The following is a 27,762-nucleotide window of genomic DNA, read 5'->3' as shown; positions in this document are numbered from 1 at the left end:
TTTATGTCAATGATATTGTAAGTTGACTACAGAAAGATATTCAGTTGTTTGCAGATGAGGTAAATCTCAGGGGATTATCAGTAATAATGCTGACATTTACGCTCTTCAAGAGGACAATTTGAATAAGCTGGAGGGGGCGGGCAAATGAGGGGATGTCAGTTTAATGCAATTAAATGTAAGATTAAGGTTTTGAAATTTGGGATCCACAGACAGAATGCTTTATACTAACTGGAGTTATACTGGAAATGGAAGAAGTAAGGGATCTTGGTATGATTGTAGATCGAAATTTGAAGTTCAGAGGACACATTGCAAAGATTGTGAAGACAACTCTGAGAATTGCTGCTGCATTATAATTATTATTATTATTATGTGATACCTCCAAGGAGTCCAAAGACTCATCGAGGGAGAGCACCTACTATACAACTCTCTGTCTTCACCTCTCAATTCACCAACAACAACTAGTATTTTTCACAGACTTTTTATTTTTTTTAATATATATTTTATTTTATATATTTTTATTTTTCACAGGCCTGAGGACATGCATACTACAGTGTTTTGGGGATAGAGAACAAAGAGGAGATTTGATTGAGGCAATTAAGCTGTTGAAAGGTTACTACCGGATTGACTCTGGGAGATCTTTCATATGTCAGAATGAGGGGAAGGGACAAGAGTCCATCCCTGCAAGGAGTGAGAAGTAGGTTTTTTGCATGGGGAGTGATAGGAGCATTTAATGCATTGCCTGAAAAGGTGATAAAAGTGCAAATGATGGATGAGCTTAAGGAGTGGTATGATAGACCTTGTGTTGACTAGTGTTGCCATCCCATGATTAGTCTTGTGACTCCATGGAGTTCAGGAAATATTAATAACAATAAATGGATAAGAACAATTCCAGGAGGTTACAGTGATGTTTTAATGATGCTGACCATATGGATTTGTAGGAAAAGGTGGAGGATGGAGAACGAATGGAAAGGCAGAGGCTGTATCAAATATCTTGGATGGTGAAGAAGCAGGAAATGACCATTATTTGCACTGTCTTGTTTTCTGCATTTTGCTGATTTAGAATTTGACTTGAATTTGATGATTTCTTGAAGCTGATAAGAGCTTTTTAAGTAAGCTGAGAGTGAAATTGTGAAGCCACTTGCAATATGCTGATTTCTCTGACTGCCGTAGCACCTAGTTGGAGAATCAAGGCAGTAAGGATTTTAAGAAAAATGGAGGCTAAAGGCAATATATATTAGTAGCTTGGTCAGACATTGTTTGGATAAGGAGAGTATAAAGAGTAATCTGCATTGAACATGAGGGAAGCAGTATAGGTTTGCAAAGATAATTACATTTAAAGCAAGTTGAAACAGATAATTTCAGAACGAAATAAGATTGGATAAGGTAATTAGACTGTGTTAGAAGAGGAAGGAAGGCATCTGAGAAGTACTGGGAAGGAGAAACTGCTCCTTCCCAGTAAGGTTGTGAGTTTGCTGTAGTAGTCATTGTTATGTTGTTGCTAATAGCAGAAATTTCGATAGACTTTCCAGCTTAAATCATTGGTATTAGAAAGAGTAAGCTAGATGGAATAATAAATATTAAAGATGATGATCTCACCATTTTGGCTGCTGAAACTCAGCTTCAAAAATACACGCTTCAGGAATTAAAATTTGAAGAGGTTGGAGTGGTTATCAAAATCTGAAAAAAAATAGAAATAGCAAATGTAAATGTGATCAAATGAAGGAAATAAAATTTTGAGCCATTGAAGATTAAAAAAAGATGATAGGCAATTTGAAGTTTCATATTCTTTTGTATGAATATGCAACTACCATTCTTATGGTAGAAGAAACATGCAAAGCGTGGCTTGGATAGTTGAGATGAATAGTGATTGTCGTACTTGGAGGTTGAGTGGTTCATATCATTATTTGTGATGATATGATAGTGCATATCATTATTTCATAATGATATGCACCATGATGGGCAGGACATTTAATAAGATTGGAAGACTTAAGACTAGCAAAGAAAGTTTTCTCTCTAATGTAGGGGTAATAGATCTAGAGGAAGAACAAGATGGGAGGATTATGTGACAGAAGATGCCAAAACTATTGGGGAATGTAATTGAATGGCTAAGGCAAAAAATAGAGAAGAGTTGACAGAAGTTTCTGAGGAAGACTAGGAGTCTCAAAGGGTTATTAAGCCAATGATGATGATGGTGATGGTTAATATTTACCCCCACACAGGAGAATCCAGAATCTATACCACAAAAATAATTTTTTTTTTATAGAAATATATTTACACCACAAAAGTGTTGTGTGTGTATAGGAAAGTTGTCAAAGAGAAGGGAGATAGATTTCTTGAGTAGTTGAAGGTTGTAATCCTAGGGAAAATGGTATAAATAAGACTGTTTCAAACTTTTACTAATATAGAAGGAATGGTTCTATGTGTGAATGTTGACAGGAAACCTACTCATGCTTTTACAGGTTTAGAGTAAAATGCAGAAATGCTGTCAGCCAGTTGGTGGAGAATTATCCATGAAAATACTATAGAAAAGCCATAATGCACAACTAGATCATCTCTGAGAAGTTTTAATATTGATCCAGTGCATAGGAGATAAAATAATATAAACATATCAGTGCCATGTATGGAGGGCAAATGAGGACTGAGAAAGAAGTTTATTGACATTTTTCTTGAAGAGTTGCAGGTTATAGTTGTTTGGGAATACTTCTTGAGGAAGGTAGTTCCACAGGTCAGTGGAATAAAAGAAGAGGAGAAACAGGTTAAGCATGTTTACTGTAACACTGAAAAGGAATATTGGGTAGCAGCTGCTCTTGTTTCAACAGACTCAGCAGAAAGTGGTGGTATGATGGTTGGTTTAGTGGAATAATGACCATGGAGGTACATGTAAAATGGACAGTGCTGAAACATTGTATCTATGAAGTATTATAGAATCTGTAAGGGAGATATCATCTATAAGCCAAATTGCTCTCCTTTGGACACATTGAGAATTTTTAGGGAAATATTAGGTATACCACCTCAAATATGTGAGCTATATTTTTAAGGATGGGCAGATTTGAGATTTGCACAGAGTTAGTATCTGGATGGATGGAAACTAGCATCTTGAGCATAAGAGGATGATTAGTTTTTCAGATAAATAAAAATTAGTCATTCTTTTCTAGCCTCTCTTGTTTTTTCAGGAGATGCTAGAAGTAAATGTTAGTCCAAGCAGAGAGATGATATGATCCTTTTTAGTGATTATTATATTACTGTGGGTAAGGATGGGTGAGGCCCCTTTTCTGAAAGAAAAAGCAAGACTGTTTTGGTGACATTTCTCCAAATAGGAATGGTATGTATTTATAGGGACAATACTTGTGAAGGCTACCAGAGTCTTTTTGTTGAAATAGGCCATAACAATGGAATGTGGTGTTGTCTGGGAGAGGCTATACTTTGCTTCATTATTCACATTATTTACACTCAAGATATATCAACTAAATCAGTCCAGTTAATAAAAAAAATTAAAAAACAACAATTACAGTTGCCTGTAATTGATTTTTTTTTTTTTTTTTTTTTTTTTTTTTTGCAGTTTCTAATTTAATCAGCTTATACTTTTGTGATATTTTTTATCTCTTTTCTTGCAAAAAATGACACCAACTAATTTCTACATGTTATTATTATTGCTACTGCACAGGCATCTTTGTGGAGTCCTAAGACTCATCACGGGAGACCCAAACTATCAACACAATATCTATTATACCTCTGCTTGAAACCATTAACAGACGAAGAATGTACAACTGACTCAGGCAACCCATTCCATTCATCCACCACTCTCCAAGCAAAAAAAATCTAGTCTTCACGCCCTTGCTAACCATATTCTTACCCTACATCCAGGGATGATCTCTTGTTCTACTCCCTGGTCTTGAGCTGCGAATGTGACATACGTGCTTTTTTTTTGGACATGGTGAACTCGGGGGTTTCCACTGCATGCTGTGCGGTGTGTTTTGCGATTGTACTGGAAGCACCACGTTTCTTCACCTGTAATTACTCTTGGAAATGTGCTTATTTGCAGAAAGATCATCAATTTTTGTAGGAGAGATTCAGTTTGGTTAAGTGATCTTAATATTTGTACATCATATTAGAGTAATGAATAAATCTTTCTTTTTCTTATCTAACAAATTGCCTGATCTGTGAACTCAATGCACCACTCATAAAAATAGAACCAGTGCGAGTTAAATTGTGGGGATAGCTACGACTGCAGTAAGAGTAAAGACATACGAAGTTTTTTTTTTTTGGGGGGGGGGGGGAATTTTAATTGCTTGATTATCGAATAGTGTGTCATTGTGAGTGTTAACTCCCTGACAAGGAAGATTCTCCTGTCTCTAAGAATTTGGATGGCACAGCTTTAACAAACAAATTTTTCCATATTCTGACATGGAGTTAATTTCAGATTTGTTTCACTGTGGGCAATTTCTTTGTTTACCAAGTTTTGCACACGTGAGCAATTTAAGTAGTGGTCACAGAGCGAAAAGGGTGAAAGCAAGCGCGAGAAATTATATCAAGTAATAGAGATATTCACTAAAGATAATAATCATAAGTTTTACTAATAACAAATTATAAACACAACAAACACATACACAAGGTAAGAATTTAAGATAAAGTAAAAAAAAAAAAGAAAAGAAATTTAAGATCCAAAGATAACAGAGAAAGACAGTATGAAAGAAGAGAGTGAGAAGTTGGTTCAGTAAGTTTGGAGCTGAACTCTGTGTTGTTGTAGATGCTGTCTAGCCGCTATCCATGTTCATACATGATTAGAGGAAAACAGAGGAACAGAGGGGCTTTTTTATGATGGAATATACTAGGGAGTTCTAATGCTCCCCCCCCCCCCCGGGGGGGGGGGGGGGAGCATTAGAACTCCCTAGTATATTCCATCACATGCTATCTCAGGTAATTCTTCATTAGTAATTGCATAAATTCCATTTCTTTCTTCTCATTCGTCCTTTGAATCTATGTTCTCATAGTTGAAATCCCCATAATAATTTCCCATTCTCCATTCATTGAGGCTATTTTTTAATGCATACTATCTTTATCATCTTTTCCATTTCCAGGTCTATAGCATCATCCAAATGTATATTTTGTTCTGCTGGCCTCTATATCCTATCAGATAGCCCTCAAATGTGCTATTTTCACTAGCCTGCTGTTGAACTTCTATTCTCTTTGGTTTCAGTTCATCGGCTATCATCAATAACACTCCTCCCCCATTTTTTTCTCTCTACCATCCCTGAACACACTATACCCTTCACATTCTATCCCACTAACTATGTCATCTTCTGTTACCATGTCTCACTAATGCCAATAACCTTTGGCCAGGATGAACTAACCAATGCAAAAAAATTCCCTCCTGGTTGTTCTGAATGATCCTGACATTAGTGTATATAAAGTGCAAAAGCTTCTTTGCCCCACCTCTATCCTGATGCTTCATGCTAATTATCCCATTCTAGTTGTTTCTAGTGATACTAACTCAAGCATATTATACACATTCTTACACTCAACTACCTCACTGATGTCTGCATAATCCACTCAACAGCTCCAGCCCCCCAAAAAGCTCTAGTTTCCCTGATTCTGCACATCCACTTTCATTTCGTTCAACAACATTTTTACCAGTCTTTGAACACCAAAATCATTCCAATGCAAACTATCCTTCTTGTATAATCCCTTTCACCCATCAACTTCATACCACACATTCAAGAACTCCACAGCATTCTTATTGCATAACCTGCACATCGAATTATTCGCTATTATGGTCCTCTTTCTCAGCTCTACTTGTCATACTGCAGGAACAGACTCTCTATCATAACTCCCTCACTCTTTTCTTTTGCCACTTGCAGTAATTCTTTCATGTCCTCTCTCATGCCATTTTGTACTACTTTCAGTTCATGCATTCTAGTCAATACAACCATCTCTTTCACCTTACCCTTTTGTGCTCTAATAGCCTCACTGACATCATTAATTTTTCTGCCCAGAAAGCATGATTATGTCAGTCTCACATCTCCTGTGATAGGCACTATAGAATTCACTCCTTGATTTTTCCTTCTCTCTTAGTCAAAAATTCATTTCTCTTATCTCACACTTCTTTCTTTTTTATTATCAGCTGGCCCACTCCCCAGATGTTTCTGAATTTGTTCCAGCTCCCACTTTGCGCTATGTATCTAGTTATCTCCCTCATTACATCCAACTCTTCATTCTTTATGTCAGTTGTACTATTCTTTCATTCAACACGTTTATTCTCTCTCTCTCTCTCAATTGTGTCCCATTATCTCTCTTTCAGTCCTATCTGCCATTACATTACACACATTTTCAAGCATATTCTGAGTTCATCTACTACTTCAGTCTTGTGAACTGAGAGACACTTTTGATCCTCTTTGTCATAGCATTTTTGGCACACTTTCCTATCACTGTTGCTTTCTAACCAAATTCCATCTGCCTTTGGTAATGCATACATTTGGCAGGCATTGCACTGCAGGAAGTCCCTTTCGTTAAGTTTAAATTTAATGAAATCAGTGCCATGTGCTATGCTATGTAATTTACTGTGTGAAAGACTGAATTAACAATATTTAAAACAAAACAAAACTTTTAACTTGAAGTAATTAATTCCACATTACAGTCTAATTCTAACAGAATTTTTTAACTGGTAATACTGTTTTTTTTTAAAAACTAAACAACTTAGTTTCTGAGCTCTCCAAACACAGTTGTACCGTGATACACGACTTGGGATCTTTCAAATACTAATACCTATTAATGATGGAAGTCATTTACATAAAATTGTTTATTTGTAGAATTTTTATATGTTTCATAGCCATTTTCATTAGAATAAGATAACCACAGAAAAGAGAACAATTAACTTGAAAGTGTGTGATATTATATGCACTGTTGACTGAGGAGAATAACTCCATCTGCATCAATACATATCAGGAAATATAAAAAATTAAAAAATTAATAAAATATTTATTAATTATTTTATTATTTAAATTAAAAAAAAATTAATTACAATTTATGAAACACATGAATGGTGAGTTAGGATAACATTCCAAAATTGAGAAAGTTTAAGGCAGTGCATTTTGTAGAGGTAGGGATTGTGAATATGTGCTTTACAGTGTTCTTTGTGCAGTCTTTTCCAAAGAAAATAGCATTGGTGTAGAACTTTGGTATTGTTCTGATGAATTCTCTGTTTTGTAGTTAAGGCATGGCTTGCTAAACCAGATTTATTGGGCACCTTAAGTGAAATATATTCTTCATGTTCTTCAAGACGAGTTTGTGCAGAATGACTGGTCTGTCCATAATAAAATAAGCAGCAAGAGCAGGAGATTCTGTAAACTCCAGGATAAGAAAGAGATGGGAATAAGGTAGGTATTTAGTTTACAAACTGGATGAAAAGAGACTTGTAGGTCAATCTGATGAAGAAGTCTTGCTATTTTTTCTGAATGCCATTTAACATGTGGATGACGTATTCTGGAAACTTCTTCTTGGGGAGGGTTAATAACTTTCACCATTATTGATTATTTTATTGGTAGTTTTTGTATTCCCTATCCCATTCATGTGTCATCTCCTATCCAGGAGGTTGGCTACCATGATGTGACTCATGGATGACTACGTGACTACTAGCATAACGACATGTGGTGAGGACTCTATCTTTTCCACATATTGTCATAAGTATACATGACTGTAAATCCTTGTGTGTTCATGGGGCTGGTATGCCTGTTCTGAGGGACAAAAAACCTGAGTTTCCTATTGAGAAAATCCTTTATCTCTGTATGAGACCGGCTAACTCACCTTTAGTAGAAAGAGACCAGATAAAGGTTCTTCATGATGTATAGGAATTGAACCCAGGTCTTTCCAATCAGAGGGTTTTGTCTGTACCAACTGAGCTGTGGAGGCTCCTAGTTTTTGTATTATATCCATTAAAATTAAAAGTAGCTAATAGATAATAGACCGTTCCTTGTTTCGAAGAGAATCATTTGAACATATTTTATGAGCTTTTTTGATTAGAATTTGACTGCATCATATTTTCAACAAGGGTGATGATGTGAGTTAGAATCAATATCCTTTCTTTTAGAGTTACATGGTGATCAGCATTCATTTTAAAAATTTATGGAATTTACAACCGTGGTAAAAAAATTTTTTTATTATCCAGACGATTCAATCTTCACATCAAGATCATCATCTGGAGCATACATCAATATACAAGACAAGCTGAGTTACATTATTATCTGTAAGCTAAAGAAACAATGATTTGATCGCATGTTATTCTACTGTCATGACCTCTAGTGAAAAAAAAAAAAATTACATCAAGCTAAATTCTATTTACGATGACTGGAATAAACATTCTTTCAGATGGTTTTCTTTCAGAAACAATGATGTCCTATTTTTAGTATTACAATTCTTATTTTTGCTTTTAAGATGCTGGATTTTCTACAGTCCTGTTTATAGTTGTTCTTAGTAAGGAACGTTCCATGGGTCGGATATATACCTTCCATATGTTTGGGATTTTTAGACCATTATTGTTCAGATTGGGGTGGTTGATAATAATCTCACATGCTTCCTTGAATTTCCGTTCATACCATGTTTTAGTGCGATGTAGACAGCTAGTGCTTTTCAAGTCAACTCTATGTAAGGAATTCAGGGCATGATCAGAAAGGCCAGATTCACCATAATTATTATATTTAATGTGTCGTTTATGTTCTTTTTGTCTGATAGGAATTGTGCGTCCTGTTTCTCCTATATATGATATGTTGCAAGTACAATAAATCCAGTATACTCCAGGGTGGGCTAGTGGAGGGAGTGGGTCTTTGTGAGTTGAGTAAGCTTTTTAATTTTGCAGGAGGTTTAAAGATGGCTTTGAGATTGTATTTTCATAGTACATACTCTGTTTATTTTGTCTGATGTTCCTTTAATGTAGGGAATGGTTATAGTTTTACTGTAGTCTGGTTTGTCTTTGTTTTTTATTGAGGTTTTGTAGAGAATTTCGTTAATAGTGTTTTGGCTGTATCCGTTTTTTTGGAAAGTATTAAAGATAATTTTAAATTCGTCTTTTTAGTGCCTGTTCGTTGGAACAGATCGTCTGCGCACTGTTTTTTAGCGTGTTGATGACACCTAGTTTTTGTGTTGGGTGGTGGTAGGAGTTTATGTGTATATATTGTCCCCTATGTGTAGGTTTCTGGTAAACAGTGAAGGAAAGATTGCCAGAGGGAAGACGTGTGACAAGTGTATCCAGAAACGGAAGTATGTTGTGTTTTTCAATTTCAATTGTGAATTGTATTCGTTTGTGTTGTTTGTTTAGGTGGCTAAGGAATGTGTCTAATGTCTGGCAGCCATGGGACCAGATCTCGAAAACATCGTCAACGTATCTAAGCCAGACTTTGGGTTTTAAAGGGGAGGAACCTAAGGCAAGTTGCTCAAAATGTTCCATGTAAAAGTTAGCAATAGGGGGGAATAATGGCGAGCCCATGGCTGTGCCTTCTTTTTGTAAGTAGAAGGCGTTTTGCCATACAATATAATCCGACCGTAATACATGCGCAAAGAGTGGCGTGATATCTGGAGGGAATTTGTTCTGTAGAAGAAGGATTGTGTCATTGATTGGGACATTTGGGAAGAGGGCAGAGACATCAAAACTGACTAATAAATCATCTTTTCTAATGTAATGTCTTTGACGGTGTTTATGAAGTGTGTGTTTTTGATATAGGAGGGGGAATGACCTACCAACTCCTCGAGTGTTGCCGCTAATTTTTTGGCTAAGTGATACATCGCGCTATCAAATCCTTCAACTATAGGTCTTAACGGTGTGGGATTTAATATTCCCTTAATTTAAATAATGTTTATATCGCCGAAATGAAGCCTATTGGCTCTTTATATTTAAGTAACTTAACGGTGTGTTTTCTTTGTGAATTTTCGGCAGTCCGTAAATTCTTGGGGAGCACACGTAGTGAGGAAATAGTTTTTTGACCGTATCTTGGGGCCAAGTGGTAATTGACTTAAGTAGTTTCTCTGTTTTGTTTTTTATTCTGTTGGTTGGGTTGTAGTTAACTTATTTGTATGTGTTATTGTCAGAGACCAGCAGATTCATTTTTTTCTACGTAAGTGGTACGGTTTAAAATAACGGTGACATTTCATTTATCGGCTCTGGTTATTACTATGTTCGGATTTGTTTTAAGTGATTTTATCGCTGTTAAATTAATATGTTTTGGTTAGAATCAATGTATTTTCCAGTAATACTTCAGTTAGAACAAATTATATAAGCAGATAGAAGGAACAGCTATGGGGTCGGGTCTCCCATTTTCCCTATTCTAGTTAATTACTTTATGGAACATTTTGTAAAACATATTCTCAACATTTTTTTTCACCTAAACCATACATTTGGTACAGATATACAGATATGTTAATGATGTTTTTGCTGTATGAAATTTGTCTTTGTCTGATCTTCATGAATTTCTTGAGAAAATTAATTTAGTAAACCCAAGAATCAAATTTACCCTAGAAGCAGAAGATAACAAGCATCTTCCTCTTCTGGATGTTCTCATTCAGTGTCTACTAAATCGCAGTCTACAGCTATCTATATACTATAGACTGTATACAGTTTTCTATATACTGTTCAGTACATAGAAAACCAACTCATACTGGCAAATACATTGATTCTAACTCACATCATGACCCCTGTCAGAAATATCGTGTAGTCACAGAGCTCTGTAGTCGATAGAGCTCATAACATATGTTCAACCGATTCTCTTTGGAACTGTCTATTATCAGAACTTCCCTTTAATTCTAGTGGTTATAATATATAAACTAGCACTAAAATAGACAATAATTAGTGTTAAGATCTTCATCTTAACCCTCCTCAAATAGTTTCCGGTATTTTTGCTTTATGAATTTTATGTTGTTGTTTGTTTAATTTCTTATTCTTTTATACTCTTTATTTTGCTATATTAGTTTTATCATGTGTTTATTAAATGCAGTTTCTTTTGGTTTCTGATAATGCTTTTATGTCTTCAGTATACTAGGGAGTCCATTGTATTTTGTATTTTCCAGTTTGTTATTGTCTCAGCGTGCTTCATATACTGCTTTTTTTTTTAAAATGATGTTCAATTGGACTTTTTCCCAACGAGAAAATCTTTCCTCATTACTGATAACATTTTCTTTAAATTGCTCTTTTAGTCTATTTTGGTAAAGTGTTCTTATACTGCCTTCTTGTAATAATTCCACCTTAAATATATTTCCTTGTATTTCTTTGTTTTGCATTTGGTTTTTCACTTTTTTTTTTTTTTTTTTTTTTAATATTTTGTTGGAGTTGAAATTTTCAACTTTTCCCATCAACTCCATTATTACTCTCAATATCTGCAGATGTTAGAATTCTAATATGCAATATTTCATCTTGTTATACTGTTCTTATTTGTTATTATATACCTTATTGTAGACATTTGTCTTCTCTCATGTTATTTTGTGTTGACACTTATTAAAAGAAAAGTATTATTTATTCTAAATTCATTATCTGTACAAAACTGAAATAATCTTATTCCATTTGAGTTTTCAATTGTTTCACTGAATCTTTGACATGTTCCTAGTATTACACTTTTCCAATACACAATTTTGTATTCAAGTTTCCTGCTAGTATTATTAATTCAGTTGGTGATATTCTTTTTAGTTGATAATATTTCATAAAATCCTTCATTTTCTGTTTTCCTTTTTCACGACTCTATATGCAGTGTATATATTTAGTTTATTTTGCAGTTTTATTTTCTTTATTTTGCAGTTTTATTTTTAGTCTCAGTATTCTTTCAGATATATATTCCTGGTTTTCCCTTTCAGTCGTTTCCGACTGTAGATGACTTTGTAGGCATTGCCCACAAAGTATGCCTGGTGAGATTTTTACAGGGTAGTTCACCATTACTTTCCCCAACCCCTGCAGTTTTATCTGGGCTAGGGACTGGCTGGGATGTATTCATGATTATATAATCTATGTGTGTTCATGGGGCTGGTTTGCCTGTTCTGAGGGACGAAAAAACCACCTACCTCCGTATGAGACCAGCTAACTCACCTTTAGTAGAAAGAGAGCAGATAAAGGTTCTTCACCTGACTGACAGGAATTGAACCCAATTCTTTCTGACCAAAGGGCTTCATTTATACCAACTAAGCTACGGAGGCTCTGATATATATCCCCATTATTTTATTTCATTTTAAACAGCATCTTGTATTATTATTCCTACACCTGCTTTAGCTCTCTCTTGTTTATCTACTGCACTGGAAAATGTGTAATATTTAATTTTTATATTCTTTTACCTTTCTTTTTTTGTTTCTATGTAAGCTATTTTTATATTTTGTTTATCCAATTTGTCAGTTAATTATTTGTTTTTGATTTAAGGAATGAATGTTGAAACTTCCAACACTCTGTGTGTTCCTTTTCATTTGTTCTTTCCTGCTCAGATCTGTCTGGACCATCTTTTTGTACTGTCCAGACATTACATTTTGTACTGGCTACATTTTTGTACTGTTACTTTAAATGTTTAGTTTTTAGCATCGTGTTAGAGGGTGGCTACCTCTATGTGCTGATGCTCCCTCTGTTATTCAAGCATGTTGATATGGCCTTCATACCATGGGTGATGTATGCCGGTAGTGTAAACTATCATGTCCACACTAGGCATGAAGGCCACATCAATATGCACAGCTAAAGCAGGGATAATCAGCAAGTAGGGCTAGCAACCTGCATAAAATGTAACTGGACTCTCCAGATGGATTAGACCAGGAAAGAACAACAGAAAAGCAGTACTCTCATTGGCAATGGAACACACAGAGTATTGCAAGTAGAATTGAGAGAAATGATTCTCAATTTTTCGTATTCTTAACAATACGAAAGGTTATTCTACAAAGGGTGCATGCAAAATAACCTTTCGTATTGTTAAGAAAAAATAATGAAAGAAGTTGCAGATAAGTGACTTCAATCGGTCCATTTACAGATTATTTTATTGACTTTCATATTGTAGTATATTTGGTGACATAATAAAAAAATACAGTCTTCATATTTTTAGGCTTAGGTGCTGGTTTACACTCATAATACAATAATGGAATAACCACAGCAGAAAGAGAAATAATTAAGCAGCAGGTTTAATAATTTCAATATTTCATCTCTGTCGTGGAGACATCTTCATGAACACAAATGTTAAAATTATAATAACATGCACAAAAACACACAAGAAACAGTAAGTGGAAAAATGAAATTATGAGGGACATCCTCTAAGACCTAAGTCTTATGAGGGGTACCCTAATTCTCTCCTCTATAAGTGCTGTTGGCTACCCTTAGTTGTTGGGTAGGAGGCCTAAGAATTAAAGTTTTCTAAATCTTGGGAAGTTTAACACAACCATATTTAATAAGATTAGTCTGTTTTTTTTTAAATCTTCTACTGATTCTAAACAAGAGTCTTTCAAGTTTGTATTCACAGCAATGGAGCATAATACTTTTTTTCAAACTGATTCTGTGCAAGGCATTCACTTCCTCCCCTCTCTGCCATGTGTGTTACAGAGGTCCTTGTTCTTGCAACTTATCATATTATGGTCAGACTTTGAGACATCCTAACATCCACCTGGATGAACACAAACATACGTCCACCACCACAGCTATGGTCAGTGAGGTCTACCTGACCATGCCTTGGATATCTGGCACAGAATCAGATGGAAGAAAGCTATTATGCTTCACCGCAGTAAATACAAACTTGAAAGACTCTTTTTAAAGACTTTTTTTTTGCTGTTTTTTTACATCAATAGCAGATTTAAAAAACCTGCCTAATCTTACTTAAGTTACGTTAAAAATTTGGGAAACTTTAATTCTTAGGCCTCCTGCCCAACATCTAAGGCTAGCCAACAACACCTATAGAGGACACCCTCCATAAGACACTAATTTTTATGTAGTCTAATTTCATTTCTTGCACTCGCTGTATCTTTTTTCTTTTTTTGTTGTGTGTGTCATTATAATTTTAACATTTTATTCCTGAAGATGTCTCTGAGAGAGACAAAATATTGAAATGATTAAACCTGCTGCTTAATTATTGATGCTTTAAGAATTTTGCATATGATAAGAATGAAGCAAGTAATATAAATCAGTTCTGTTTACATGAACTTGGTGTATTGAGAAGGAAACTATATTTAGCTTGCATTATATGAATAAACAACCAAGAAATGATACTACTGAAAATTCTGGAATGCTTGGGGGATGGGGATGGAACAGTGGTGGTGAAATATGAAAAACTCATGGCTTTATAATAAAATTATTAAACATCTTATTTTAAAGGTGACTTTATTGTGGTTCCATTATGAAGTAATAAAATGTAAAATAATAACACTTACATATTTTTAATACAGTAAGATAATGCTTTTCTGTTATAAGAAAATCATATTCTAGGATATTATCAAAGTTTTCAGATGATAGCAGAACTTCCTGAAGATTTTTCACAAAATGTTGTAATATATATATATATATATTTTTTTCTTCCATAAAATGTAATAAAAAATGGCTTTCTAAGCAAAATCTTTTTTACCTTTCAAATATACAGGGTGGCATAAAGTAACTTTCTCTCTTTAGAGGTATCCGTAGCTAAAAGCCAATAAATGGAATGAGACCAAATTTTATATTAAGACTTTTGAAGGCATGGGGAGATGATTTCTGCAAAAAAAAGATTTAGTACCAAAAATCGCCGACAGGGGAAATTTTCATGCTGGTGGAGCTGAAAACAAGCGGATAAGTACATTAAAGGCAGATAAAATGGAATAATAACATTTCGACAGTGTAAGCAACAGCTGCGTCACTCATTCCAGCTGGATATGTGATATATGATAAGCATTTTCCATAAGATTTTCCAGACTGTATACCATAAGCCATATCAAGTTTGCGAGCTATGGCACAAGCACTTGGACCAGTAGTGGTCCCTGTGTCGTCGAACACTGCAGTAGCAACATCTGTTACTGTCTCTTCTTGCACTGCTTTCCTTCCTCTGCCAGGTCTAACTCCTAGTGATTCAGTTTCTTCAAATTTCTTAATCAGAGCTGTCAGTGCTACAGATGACATAGGACATGTACACAGGTTATGAATCCTTCTAAATTCCCGAAGGGCCGCTATGACATTGCGCTGTTTAAGGTAAAACAACTTAACAAGTAAAGCACGCTGAGGCAAGGTAGGATGCATATTGAGCAAGATTCGTCAGTCATTCGAATAACTGCCTGAACGTTCTCAAACCCTTTTTAAGTGGAATTGGGCGCTGCTGTCATGTACACACAGTAAAATTTGCATAATCCTTTTTACCTGCGTTTACTGCAAATATTTGACTGCTTTCAGCTCCTCCAGTGCCAAAATTTCCCCTATCTGCAACTTTTGGTACTAAATTTTTTTTTTGCAGAAATCATCTCCCCATGCCTTCAAAAGTCTCAATATATAATTTGGTCTCATTCCGTTTATTGGTATTAGCTACAGATGCCTCCAAAGAGGGAAAGTTATTTTATGGCCACCCTGTATATATTTTCACATAATTTGTTATGTTGATTTTTTGTTACTGGAATGGCTTCTTTGTATTATACATATTCTTTTGTGTTTTTGAAAGACAAAAAAGATTTTGCTTAGAAAGTCATTTTTTTAAATAAAAATATTCTATTTTGTTCCAGCTTCTCACCAGCTGGTAAAATATGTTCCCCATGGGGTGGGGGGTAAGCTTATTTGTTGAACTTTTATGTATGTATGTACGTAAGTGTGTATATATGTATATCCAGAAAGGTTAAATAAAAAACAAATTTTTAAATTTGTTTTTTTTTTAAACTCAAACTCAAATTTTTGTCTGAGAATTTTTAAATATATTTTACAAATGGGAATATATTTAGGTTTTAATAATATGATCATTTTATTTTATTTTTTATAGAATTTATTCTTTATTCAGAAACTCTTTGTAGCACAATATTAATTTTTAAATGCATGGAATATTTTTCAAAATTAGTTTTCTTTTGCCATTGTAATTATTTTGACCAAACATCTGAATGCTGCTTTTTTTTTTTTTTTTAAACACCACTCAACTATAACTGTCAGATTTTAGGGAAAGACAATGTATACCAGAATATTAATTAAGAAACTAATTAATACTTCCTATATTTCGGTAATGTTATATTACCATCTTCAGGGATCACAAAATAATATGTGCATGCAGGCACTAACACTAAGCAAATATGGCTGAAGAAAACAACTGATGTCGGTCCTAGAGTCCTAAAGGTGTCCCCTAGTGGGCTAATTTGAGTTGTCTTGGCTGTTGGGCTGGTGTTCTTAGAATGTGAGCTTCCCATATTTGAGGAAATCTCATGCATCCAAATTTGTTGAGGTTTAGGGAGTTTTTTAGAGCTGAGACTGATTCCAGGAATAATCTCTCATATTTATACTTGCCCAACATCAGCCCAACTGCTAAGACAACCTTTTAGCCTACTAGAGGGACACCTTTAGGACTCTAGGACCAACTTCAGTTGTCCTGTGTAGACATATCATTATTTTGTGATCCCTGAAGATGGTAATATAACATTATCAAAATAGGAAGTATTAATTAAAAATTTTTAATTAATATTCTAGTATATGTTGTCTTTCCCTAAAATCTGACAGTTATGTCTTACCAACATATGAGTTTATCTACAAGAACCACTCAGCTATGTGTTTTATTTTTATGTTCTGCTTTTGAGAGTTAGTTATTAAAACATACAGTTTTAATAACTGTGAACCCCATAAACACATGCAGCTACAGACATAGGATACACTGGGAGGCATAGGGCTAGCCACCTTATCCTTGGGATGGGTACAGCTTAGAAGGGCTAAAGATAGCTCTGTAGGCCTAATACCTGAAGTGAAGAAGAAGTTATTAAAACATAACAGTCATGATGGCATGATAATATTAATTTTTTTCCCTGTATTAGTTTATAATATACTTTTGAAGTTGATTATTGTTCCTGAGAGTAGGCATACTGCTTTGTTGTTCATTGAGAATGCATGCTTTTTGTGTTTACATCTCTACCCACAAGCATTCACAATGAACAGCAAAGTAGCAGTATGGCTGGTCATAGGAGTGAATAAACAGTTGTTTATGGTAATATTGCTCAAATCAGTGAAGTTATCATTTGATGATCTGAGTGGATCTCAAATGCAGATAAATGAGATATTTGAGTAGCATTAAAAACAATATATACTGGTTAACAACATAACTATTGATTCATAGATAATGGATGACAAGATATGTCTCTATAATTATTGTATACATCTGCATCCAAGGCAGAATAAAGGTTTTAATATTTAAAGAGTACATTGATTGGCCCCCAAGCTATTCAGGTGTTAACTAAAGCAAACAAAGAAAAATTTTAAAGAATGTGCTTTTTTAGTATATAAAGCTTATCAGTGGTTGAAAATATTTTTTTTCCTCTCTTTAGGTTAGTATTAGTGTCATGCAAGCTTCTATTGTGGAAGAGATCATTTCATTTTCAGCATTGGACAATTTAAAAGATTTGACCTGCGTCTCATTATTGGCTATACGTTTGGATAATACATTAATTCAGTTATTCCATAGCAATCAAGCAAAAAAGTCAATGCAGACATTTGCAGATAATTGTAGTGGATCAAGTATTCACCAGAAATTGAGCGAGCGGTCCTCTAAGAAAGCTAAAACTGATTCCTTACCAGCAGAATTAATGACTGTTGAAACAAGCGAAACACAACAAGAGGAAACTGTACTTTCAGTGTCAGTAAATTGTATTCATGCTCAGCTTCGAAGGCTTAAAAATAGTAGCAGCATTCTAAAGGAAGCAATCTTAACTGTGATACCCTTTCATCGAAGCAAAGTTGAATTTACTTTTGAGAAATATGCTCCTGTTTCTCATCAGAATGTCTCTGGAGTAGGTGAGAAACAAGATATGTTTTCAGAGCAGGAATGGGATCAGTTATTAGATGAGGAAAAGATGGGATTTATTATGTTTGAAACTGGACTTGAAGATATTAATGTAAAGTTTGTCAAGAGGTGGGGATTTTCATCACAGAAGAGACTGAAAGGGACTGACCGTGTTGATCAGAATGGTCAGGATTCAAAAGGTCATCAGTGGGAAAATTTGGATAGTGGGACTGGCAGATCTGTTCAACATAGTGAACATTCTCCTTCAAAACATAGCCAAAAGTCTGACAGTTCAAGAGACTCATGGGATACCAAGTTATCTTTTCCATCTTGTATATCAGAATGTGGGAGTACCAGCAGTAATTCTGATAGCAAAAAAGATAAATTAGAATTAAAAGGGGATGCATCATCATTTATTGTCGAATTAAAGACAGTGTGGTTTAATTTTGCTGCTCCACCTCGTACTCCAAATACTCGCAAAATAGATTTTACAAGGTAAGATATGTCTTCTACAGTTATTGTCAATATGTAGTTTTGTGTTGAATAATATAGTCTTTTCTTTTTGTTTAAGTCAAAGCCAGATAACTGTTTATCTAGCTTTGAATTTTTTGTTTATGCTTCTTAATTCATTGAAACAATTGACAGTACATGAACATGTAGATAGACACTTGACTACTAATTTTTATAATAAATATTTCAATCTTTAACTTTCCCAAATCATTTTCAGTGTAACTAACAATTCCAAAAAGTTTTAGAAAATGATAATGGATTTCACAAGCTTTTGCAAATCTATTGTTCCTTCCGATTTTCTTTCGTACGTGGACATTTTTTCATACAGGACGTTTCATTGAGAAGAGATGATAGGAGCATCAATTCTACATCCTCCATTATAAAACCCCAAAAAATTCCTACATCATCCATTAAAAAAATCCCATGGATTTGACATTCACCAGAGAATCTTTTGGTTGAAAACCAATCATGTACATGGATGCCATTTGCAATTTGATAATTTATTCAGAAGACATGCCAGGGTGCTGCTACATCCTAACTTGAAGCATAATGACTGTATTTTAGAAAGTTTTTCCACTTGGTTACAAAGTAAATTATATTCTTGTTTAATCTTTTACCCTACTGTGAACAAACACAGTTTGTGAACCAACTATCTTTACAACCAGTCTACTTGTGTAGAGGCTGTTGACTTTATATCAGTTGCTTCCGTATCTCATAATGCAAATGACACTTCCTTTCAGATGTGTCAGTTACTATGCCTTATTGGAAGGGCCACTACCCAGACCAGTTTCAACCTCTGTTTAGGTGAAAAATTAAAGGGATGTTCATCATAGGCCTAAAGTAGTTAGTATAAGGGGTGCAAGATAACCTGATAGTATTACAAGAAAGAAAAGACAAATAGATATGAGGAGAGATAGATAGGATAGATAAAAAATATAGATATAAAATAGATGAGGATAGATATAAAAGCCTCAATTCTTTATATAATCGCCAAAGGCTACCAGTTTTCCTTTTTCACCAGTCTCATGCAGATGAACAACCAAAAGACCAATTGAAACTAAAGCGCAAAGATGACTTATACCCAAGTGGTTAGCCTTATCTGGGTTAACCACCTTGAGTTGTCCTTCTCTGCCTGCAGTTGCTTTCCAGTTATCCCTGTAATTGAACATAAGACCACATTGAACTAAGAGGATGGAACCATTTCAAAAACCTCTCATAGTAAAAATAGACAGAATTTTATCTTCCCCTGGTGAATATTGCATAATGTGGGTGGTCTACACCAGTGCTTCCCAAACGTCTGGATGTCAGGGCCCCCTTTGCAAAAATTAAAATATTTCACGGCCCCCCCTCGAAAAAAAATCGTAATAGAGAGATATATTATTATAATATTAATTGTATTTACATTCAATACAAAACATACACAGCGAATATTGCAAAAATCAAATGCATATATTACATTTTTTGCCTCTTACCGTTTGGTTCTGAAGACAATGCGGGCTGTTCTGGTAAAATATGAAATACTGTCCTTTTTTTTTTAGTCTGTTTCTGCTTCTTCTGATTGTTCGCGGGATTTTTTTTTTATTTTTTATCAGCCACTTATCCATCTCAGGATTAAAGTTTTTAACGTAGAATAGATCAAATAATATCACCACTTACCGATACTGGTGTTAAATTGTGAATGAACTATGTTGTGTAATTTTTTTTTTTTTCATTCACATTTAACATTGATTATTATGTATTAATCATGATTTGTATAAAAATTATTTATTATTCCTTAATTTAGGATTACTATTTAAATATTTATTCTAAACTTAACCTACTATTAATTTGTTAAGCAATAATATGTGCAGAATTTATAATAACTAAAATATATATATGATGTAACGAAAAGTATTATTATAATTAATTCTATACGTAATGAAAAGGCTGATTAAGTAGCTCAAATATTCTTTTATTCTTATTTGTGAAAATTTAACGTTATGTAATCACTCATGTAGTAGTAGAGCATTGTATTACATTAGCGAAATGTTTGCGTTTATTTGTTGTCATGGAGACGCATGAAATAAACAAGCACGAGTCGAATAGAGCGTGACCTTCGGACTGAAAGGAGAAGAAATATAACATAAGATTTTTAATTAGAGAAAAGAGAGGAAATTTTTGCGGAGCGGGAAGGAAGGTAGGATACAAGCAAAGGAAGTGGAAGAGAATTATAAGTTATCTAGGGCAGAAATTCATCAGAATAGTGTTTAGAAGTGAGCCAGAACATAGTGAATCATATACTTAGCTGCAAGTGAAGTCAGCTGTGTTGTAAAGGAAAATTAATGCCGTAACCGGATAAATAAAGAACTGGACATTCAATGGAAAATTCTGATTAGTTCCAGTTAGTCTAGGATTACGTCTTAATTCTATGTTGCTCTGAGAATAATTATATTGGAATTAACTAGTTTGAGAAAAGTAAACAAGGAGAATTATCAGTGCCTTATTGATGTGTATTTTTTTTTTGGGTAGTGAAGCGCGATTAACAGTAGTTCAGTTAAATCGTTGGAGAATTTTTATTAATGTGTTCCGCTAACGTAAATAAGTTAATTCATAAGTGTGCTCACAATCAATTGATGTATTGAAGATTGTATCTGGTAAGAGTAGTCATACTTGTTTGTTTATTCTAACATTAACATATCTTCGAAGTTCAAAGTCCGAAATAAGATTGCTTGGAATATTGTCTACCTTGATTAGTGCTTCCTGTGAATTTAAACATTAAGTACAGCTGATAGATATTTGGAGACTGTTTAAATAAGAAGTTTCGTTTTATTAACTTGAGTTAAGAAAGCTTGTGATTTTGAAGCTGTGAATTGTATGTGAAAGTTTAGAACATTGAATTGGCATGAGTGACTTAGCAAGATGTATTAAGTTAATTGTATTGTTTCATTTTAAAGCAGAATTCTTGTATTTGTTATATATATCATATATTAAATGTTTTATTTTGTTAATCTAAATATTGTGTTTGCCTGAATTCCTTTTTATTGCACCGTTCATAAATATTCGAATCTTGCAGGAACCCCAAGTGGAATAGTAAATAATTCGGCCTAAATAAATGAGGAGACTGCTAACTTAATTAATAATTGATCCTACTATTTTATATAGACTAATCTAAAAATAGGGTGGCGCAGTATAATTATAAATTTCCCTACTTTTGGATCGGTGATCAATTTGCAATTAGTTATTATATTGATAAGAGTGACTTGAACCAAGATGGCGGATTTAGAACATAACATGAAAATAGAACGTCACGACACTGGCACACCACAGACTGATAACATGAAATTAGTGAATATTACCTGAATAAGGGAATCCCCGGACCAGGAACATTTTTCTCTTTTGTGACTTTTCTCCCTTTACGGTAATTAAGCCTAACGCGAAACAGACAGCAAAGGCAAGTTATTATAACGTGCATATGATTGGTGCAGTAATAGCAAAAGATTGCGCAACCGAAAGATAACAGAATAGCTGACAATTGAGTTGAAATGCTAACTCTCTTCAACCGAATTCCATATGTGAAACTGCCATAACATTCATTATATATATATATTACTTAGTTTTAACACTTACGAATTTTAACACGTTCGGTTGAATTTTATTGCTGCCTTGGGAAATCGAACTCGCACACATCTAATTAATAACAATAGTTTTTAGTTAGATACTGTGTTTGCCCATGCAACATATGGTTTTGTTTCAGTCTATATAGCATAGTTTCTGTATGAGGGGACATGTGATGATTCATTTATTAGTGTGTTTTTATCCCGGTTGTCTGTAATTGCACTAGTTGTTGAGAAATATATTACACAGACTGCTCATACCTTATTCACTGGCATAATAAAATTACTTGTTTTTATTGCCTCTGCAGTATAGTGGCTGTTAGGGAGGGGTGTTGTTTACCACTGCAAACGATTTACTATCTCCCACATGAACTTGTTTAAGCTTTTCTTCATGTGTGAAGTATAGGCAAAACTTTTATTGGTAACAGAAAACTAGCTCGGATGACAGTGATAATATAAAACGAGTTTTGGTATGTATATAAAGTCAACATCAACAGTCCCTGATTACGAATGCATGATGAAAGGGACAGGAAGATTTGGAGCTTCCCTGGAGAGCATTCGAAGTAAATACAATTAACCACTGCTTTGAAATGAAACATATGAATAAGCAATATTTACTAATATTCATTAAGCGCTGAAATACGCAGGAAGCAAAGTTTGTGAACCAACACCAATGTGTTAATTTTTCTATTAAAATATTTAACCGTTGTCATAGAGACAACGGTTAAACGTAAACATTCTCGCTAATGTTACATTAGGCTATACTACTACATTGAGTTGTTAAAAGTCACTTTCATAAAATAAAAGAAAACTAATTGTAAATTGATCACTAATCTAAGGGTAGAGAAATTTCTATTATACTGCGCCACTCTATCCTTAAATAAGTCTATATGAAATAGTAGGGTCAATTCAAAGTTAGTTAGCAGTCTTCTCATTCATTCAGGCCGAAGTATTTATTTTCTCTCTCTGGGATTCCCGCTAGATTCGAATTTTTGTGAACGGTGCAGTAAAAAGAAATTCAGGCAAATACAATACTTAGATTAACAAATGAAGCATTTAATACAGGTCATATAACATATACATAAATTTTACTTCTAATTTTTAATAGTAGAAACAAGTCAAACATTAAGTCAAGTTAATCACATTAGCACAATCTTCCAAGTCTTCACATGCACTTTCTCAGCTTCTGGATTACAAAGTTTCTACACTTAAATTAATATAATAGAACATCCAATCTAATCAGTTTTCACATATTTCTCAGTCAAGCTATAAGTTCAAAGTATCACAGGCACTAATAGCTGAAAAATATCTTTCAAAAAATTCTTATCTCCAATTCTCAATCACGAAGAGTTTCCACAGTTAAAGTTAGGTTAAACATAGCGTAATCAACACACAATTGTTCAAGCAATGAAATAAAACACTATGAAAGACCTTACCGGAAATAGCTCCTAGTACATCAATTATGTTGTGAGCAAACTTTTGGAATTTATTTATCTTACTTAAATAAAAAACACATCTACAAGACTTATCCACAGTTATACTTACAGCACTATCAATCGCACTTTAGAATTCTGGACATCAATTACAGGGTACTTCAACTATCCTTGTTACCACTCATAAACTAATTAAAACCACTGTGAGGTTCTTTTTAAGGCAAATCGGAAATAAGCCGCAATTCTAGACCAGCTGGGTATATTCAGAATTCTTCCTTAAACGACCAGCTTTTTATTTTATCCGATTGTAGCATTAATTTCCTTCTATTATTACTGCTGATTTCACTTTCAGCTAACTAGAAAATTCGTTTCGTCCTTGCTCACTTATAAAAATTATCCACTTAACTCCTAGCCTTAAGAACCTTTTATTAACTTCTACTTCTGTAGTTTATCCCCTTGCTTCCTTTCACTTCCAAGTGTCTGTCTCCCACTCTCTTTTATCTCCTATATATATTTTCTCTTCTTTATTTATCCCACGCTCTGTTCCACTCGCGCTCGTTTATTTCACGCGTCTCTATGACAACGGTTAAACGTAAACATTCTCGCTAATGTTACATTAGGCTATACTACTACATTGAGTTATTACATAACGTTAAGCTTTCACAAAATAGGAATAATTAGAATATTTGCTTTTCAATAAATGCGTAGTTAAATTGCAAATATAAGTTCTTATAATATTGACATAACAATAAATAAAATAGCTTAATAATATTTAAGACAGAATCTTATTAACATTAACACATTCCTTTGATTAAACAATTAAATATTTGATATAATTAAGATAGTTATATGATATCAAATTATAATTTATGTTATTTACATTAAATAATATTTACAAATTTAGCTCTTGTGATGGAAAATCATGTTGGATTCTGAATCAAATAACATTTATTCTAATTTCTACATAATCAGAATCCAACACTAGTTTTCAAATCCACTTTTCTTCCTAACCTTCCATATATGGTATTTTAATTTATTAATTATAAAAATCAAAATTCTCTTCCTATTGCTGACAGGGGATGAGTACTGGGGAAAAAAAAAACAGAACTTGTTCTCTTGTAAGTAATCGAATGCCCAACACACATTACATAATCTGTTCCAAATATGCTGGGCAGGAGGGCAGCTGTGGACTACATGTTGTCCTGTTTTGGTAATGTTTGTCCAGTCGGTAACAGATTGGATCTCCACTGTTAAAGTACCTCCATTTGATGGTATTAACTGGAAGGCCACCATATGCAATTCTCCAAGCAAGATCCCTCCTGTTAGATTATCCTTGAAACTTCAGTAAGTTATGAAAACTTACTGAAGTGTTATTGTCAGTACCCAACTATGGAAGTTTGCAGCAAAAGAGATTAAGATTTCTTTATACCAAATTTTAACTTTTTTTAATGGAAAGAATGTTGAAGCAAATCTTGTAGATTTTTGTAAATCTACAAGATTTGCAAAAATCTTTTGGATTTACAGCTTTTGGACCTTTATAATCATTTGCTCCTGACAGAGAAGATGAAGGTCTAGGTAGTACTGGAGAAGGTCTACGCATTTGTGATTGGCCTGCAACATTTTATGAATTTTTGAAGCTGTGTTGCTTAAATAGCAAAATTTTAAGACTGGAAACCCAAAGCCTCCATGCTTCTTTGATAATTGAAAAAATTCCTTTTTAACTTTGTGGTATCGGCTGGACCAAAAAAACCCACAGTTTTTAGATTTTTTTCTAATTTTGTTATCTGATACTTGCAGATATTAAACTGATAATTGCAGATACTAAACCTAACATTATGACAGTGTCATCTGCATATTTTTCTATGAGTAATATGTCTATTGCTTATCATTATTCCTTTCTTTTCCTCTGTTGCATTATTAAGTTAAAATGTAGGAGTAACAGTGAGTAATCTTGCAAGACTCATCTTCATCCTAAAAGCTTTCTCTAAGGTACAAGCTTCTCCATGTTTTGGCAGACATGGAGAAAAAAGAAAATCAGTATTAGGATCAAAGTATGTGAGTCTACCAAATACTTTGATCAGTATTAGGATCAGCATCTGTAAGTTTGTTGTTTGAGCATTTCTGAGGTATGAAACATCTAATCATATTCTTTTATAGTTATCACCTTCATCTGCATCATTTTATCTGCTTCACAATCCTTGGTGTTTGCATCTTCATATGCAGGCTGTCCATAAGTTAAGGAAGTAGTCATTACTAACTTCTTCTGAATGCAATTCAAGTATTTTGTGAATATTTGAAATGTCCATTTCATCTAAACCAAGCTCTCTTCCACTGTTAGATATGTCTTCAAAAACTTTTTCCATATACTTGGAGAAGCCAGCAGAATTATTTGCATAATTATTTGTTGTCGCTTAATATCATGATTCATGAATATTTTCAGTGGCATGGTATCTCATATAGTATAATTTTTCCAGAATTCTGGCAATGAGATAACATTTGTCACCCATTGTGGCGTTAATTTATTTCTTTTTATTTTTCTCGAGCTAATTTTATCCATCAGTTGAAAATTGTGACAAGGATAATAATCTTTATTTTAAATCTTTACTGATTTTGGATATGTCCCTGAACATTCCACTAGACTTGGTAACTTGTGTGAAAATGTGAGGGTGGTATTTTTACCTATGAACCAAGAGAAAATTGCAGTTTTAAGGCATACTATCTAATAAATACTCTTTAAAAGTTGCACTCAGGATGTTCAAGAAGTTTTCGTGTATCATTTGAAAGCAGCATGCTGATTATATTTATTAAGAACTTTAGCTATTTTTTCAGATGCATCCCAGATATGGGATGGAAATACTTTTGTTTTGATCTTGCATACAATTAGAAGGGTGGGGAGGTGAGCATGCAGTATTTTGTAGGTTGTAGCAGTTGGCAAAAAAAGTGTTGCAAAGATAACTTAGTGCTGAAGTAAGATCTGTATCATCAGTAGGCATGGTTCTGTCTGTAAGGGCTTTTGATGATGTTATACTGTTCAAATGAATAATGGTGTGATTGCTTATCTGAGTACCTTCCAGTGTGTGTGTTTGTTGGTTTCTGTAAATAGAAAATGGTAATGAACCATTTGGAAGATGTATAAAATGATTTTGCTCACTCTAAACACTTTACACAGAACCAGGGCTATTTGTTCGGATGAAAATAGTTCTTGCCACAGAACTCAGTTATCTTCACCACACTTTTTAGCCAATACCTACAACTCTTTATTAAAAAAAAAAAAAAAAAAAAAAAAAAAAACTTTATCCCTCCCACACCTCATACAAGATCAGAACAAAACTATTGACATCCTCTCTATATCTGGAAAACATCTGCAAAGATAGCTGAAGTTGTTCATTAATATAATTTTTGCACCACTTTTGAGCCACGCACCAACTTGCAACCTTCATCTGTTCTCCAAAACACTAGCTTTATCCTCTTTCTCATCTTGAAGTGTATAAAGCTCTTGTGCCAACAATTTAGCTGATTTTGGGCAGACTGGTATATCTGTACAGACATTGAAGAATAAAATTACATTCAATATAATCACTAGGGCAAGAACAAGCTCTGAGTATCCTTTCACACAGGATTAAATGGTAGAAGACAGCTTTAATGCATGGAAGTCAATACAGATCTGAGAGACTATTTTTAGGATCAGCATCAGTTATGAAACCTTAACCTCATAAAGTGTGGCAGCATTAATTTGCCAAATATCTGGGAGATAGTCATTCCAAGCAGGCCCGGCTGGTGGTGTGTGCGAAGTGTGCAATATACACAGGCGCTACAGAAGAAGAGGCACCTAAAAGATGAGACTCTCTAAAAATATGAGATAAGAGTTTAAACGAAAAACGAATGATACATATAATTATGAATGTATGTCGTCTTCCGTTCGGGCTTCTTCAGATCTTCCTGGAAACGAACAAATAAATTCTGAAATTGTATCCTGGACCCGATTATATCACTGTAATTTTTTATTAAAATTTACGAAAATATACCTAAAATAGTTCTTCTTTATTTTTTAATGTATCATAAATCAACTTATGATTAATTGTTGAGTTCCTTGTAAAAAAAATTTGTATAAGCAGGACTAATTCGTACGTAACATTATACTGTAAAGCAGTTTTCATTTGTTTTTCATTTCCTGTTTGTTTTATTCACACTTTATTCAAAAAAAACTTTTTTGGAAAGGTGCCGAACATTAATCGCACACACAAGATTTCTTTATGTGTGACTTCTTTATAAAGGAACTTAAGTTAAATTCCTTTATATGGCCCTTAGAGGAAATAACGA

The 27,762-nt window shown here is 33.9% G+C and overlaps 1 protein-coding gene across 1 annotated transcript in view; it reads left to right on the top strand.

Moving 5' to 3' along the window:
* The window catches only part of tweek (transmembrane protein KIAA1109 homolog tweek), a 1,221,702-nt gene that overhangs the window by 358,940 nt on the left and 835,000 nt on the right, over nt 1–27,762 (top strand). The window contains 2 exon segments of the mRNA XM_090406645.1: nt 17,452–17,904; nt 17,971–18,401. Of these exon segments, the coding sequence (XP_090262771.1) occupies nt 17,452–17,904; nt 17,971–18,401 (884 nt within the window).

Source organism: Typopeltis vanoorti, chromosome 16 (assembly GCF_054136105.1).
Source record: "Typopeltis vanoorti isolate ZY-2024b chromosome 16, IOZ_Tvanoo_1.0, whole genome shotgun sequence".
Lineage (NCBI taxonomy): Eukaryota > Metazoa > Arthropoda > Arachnida > Uropygi > Thelyphonidae > Typopeltis > Typopeltis vanoorti.
This window is presented reverse-complemented; position numbering and strand designations above follow the sequence as displayed.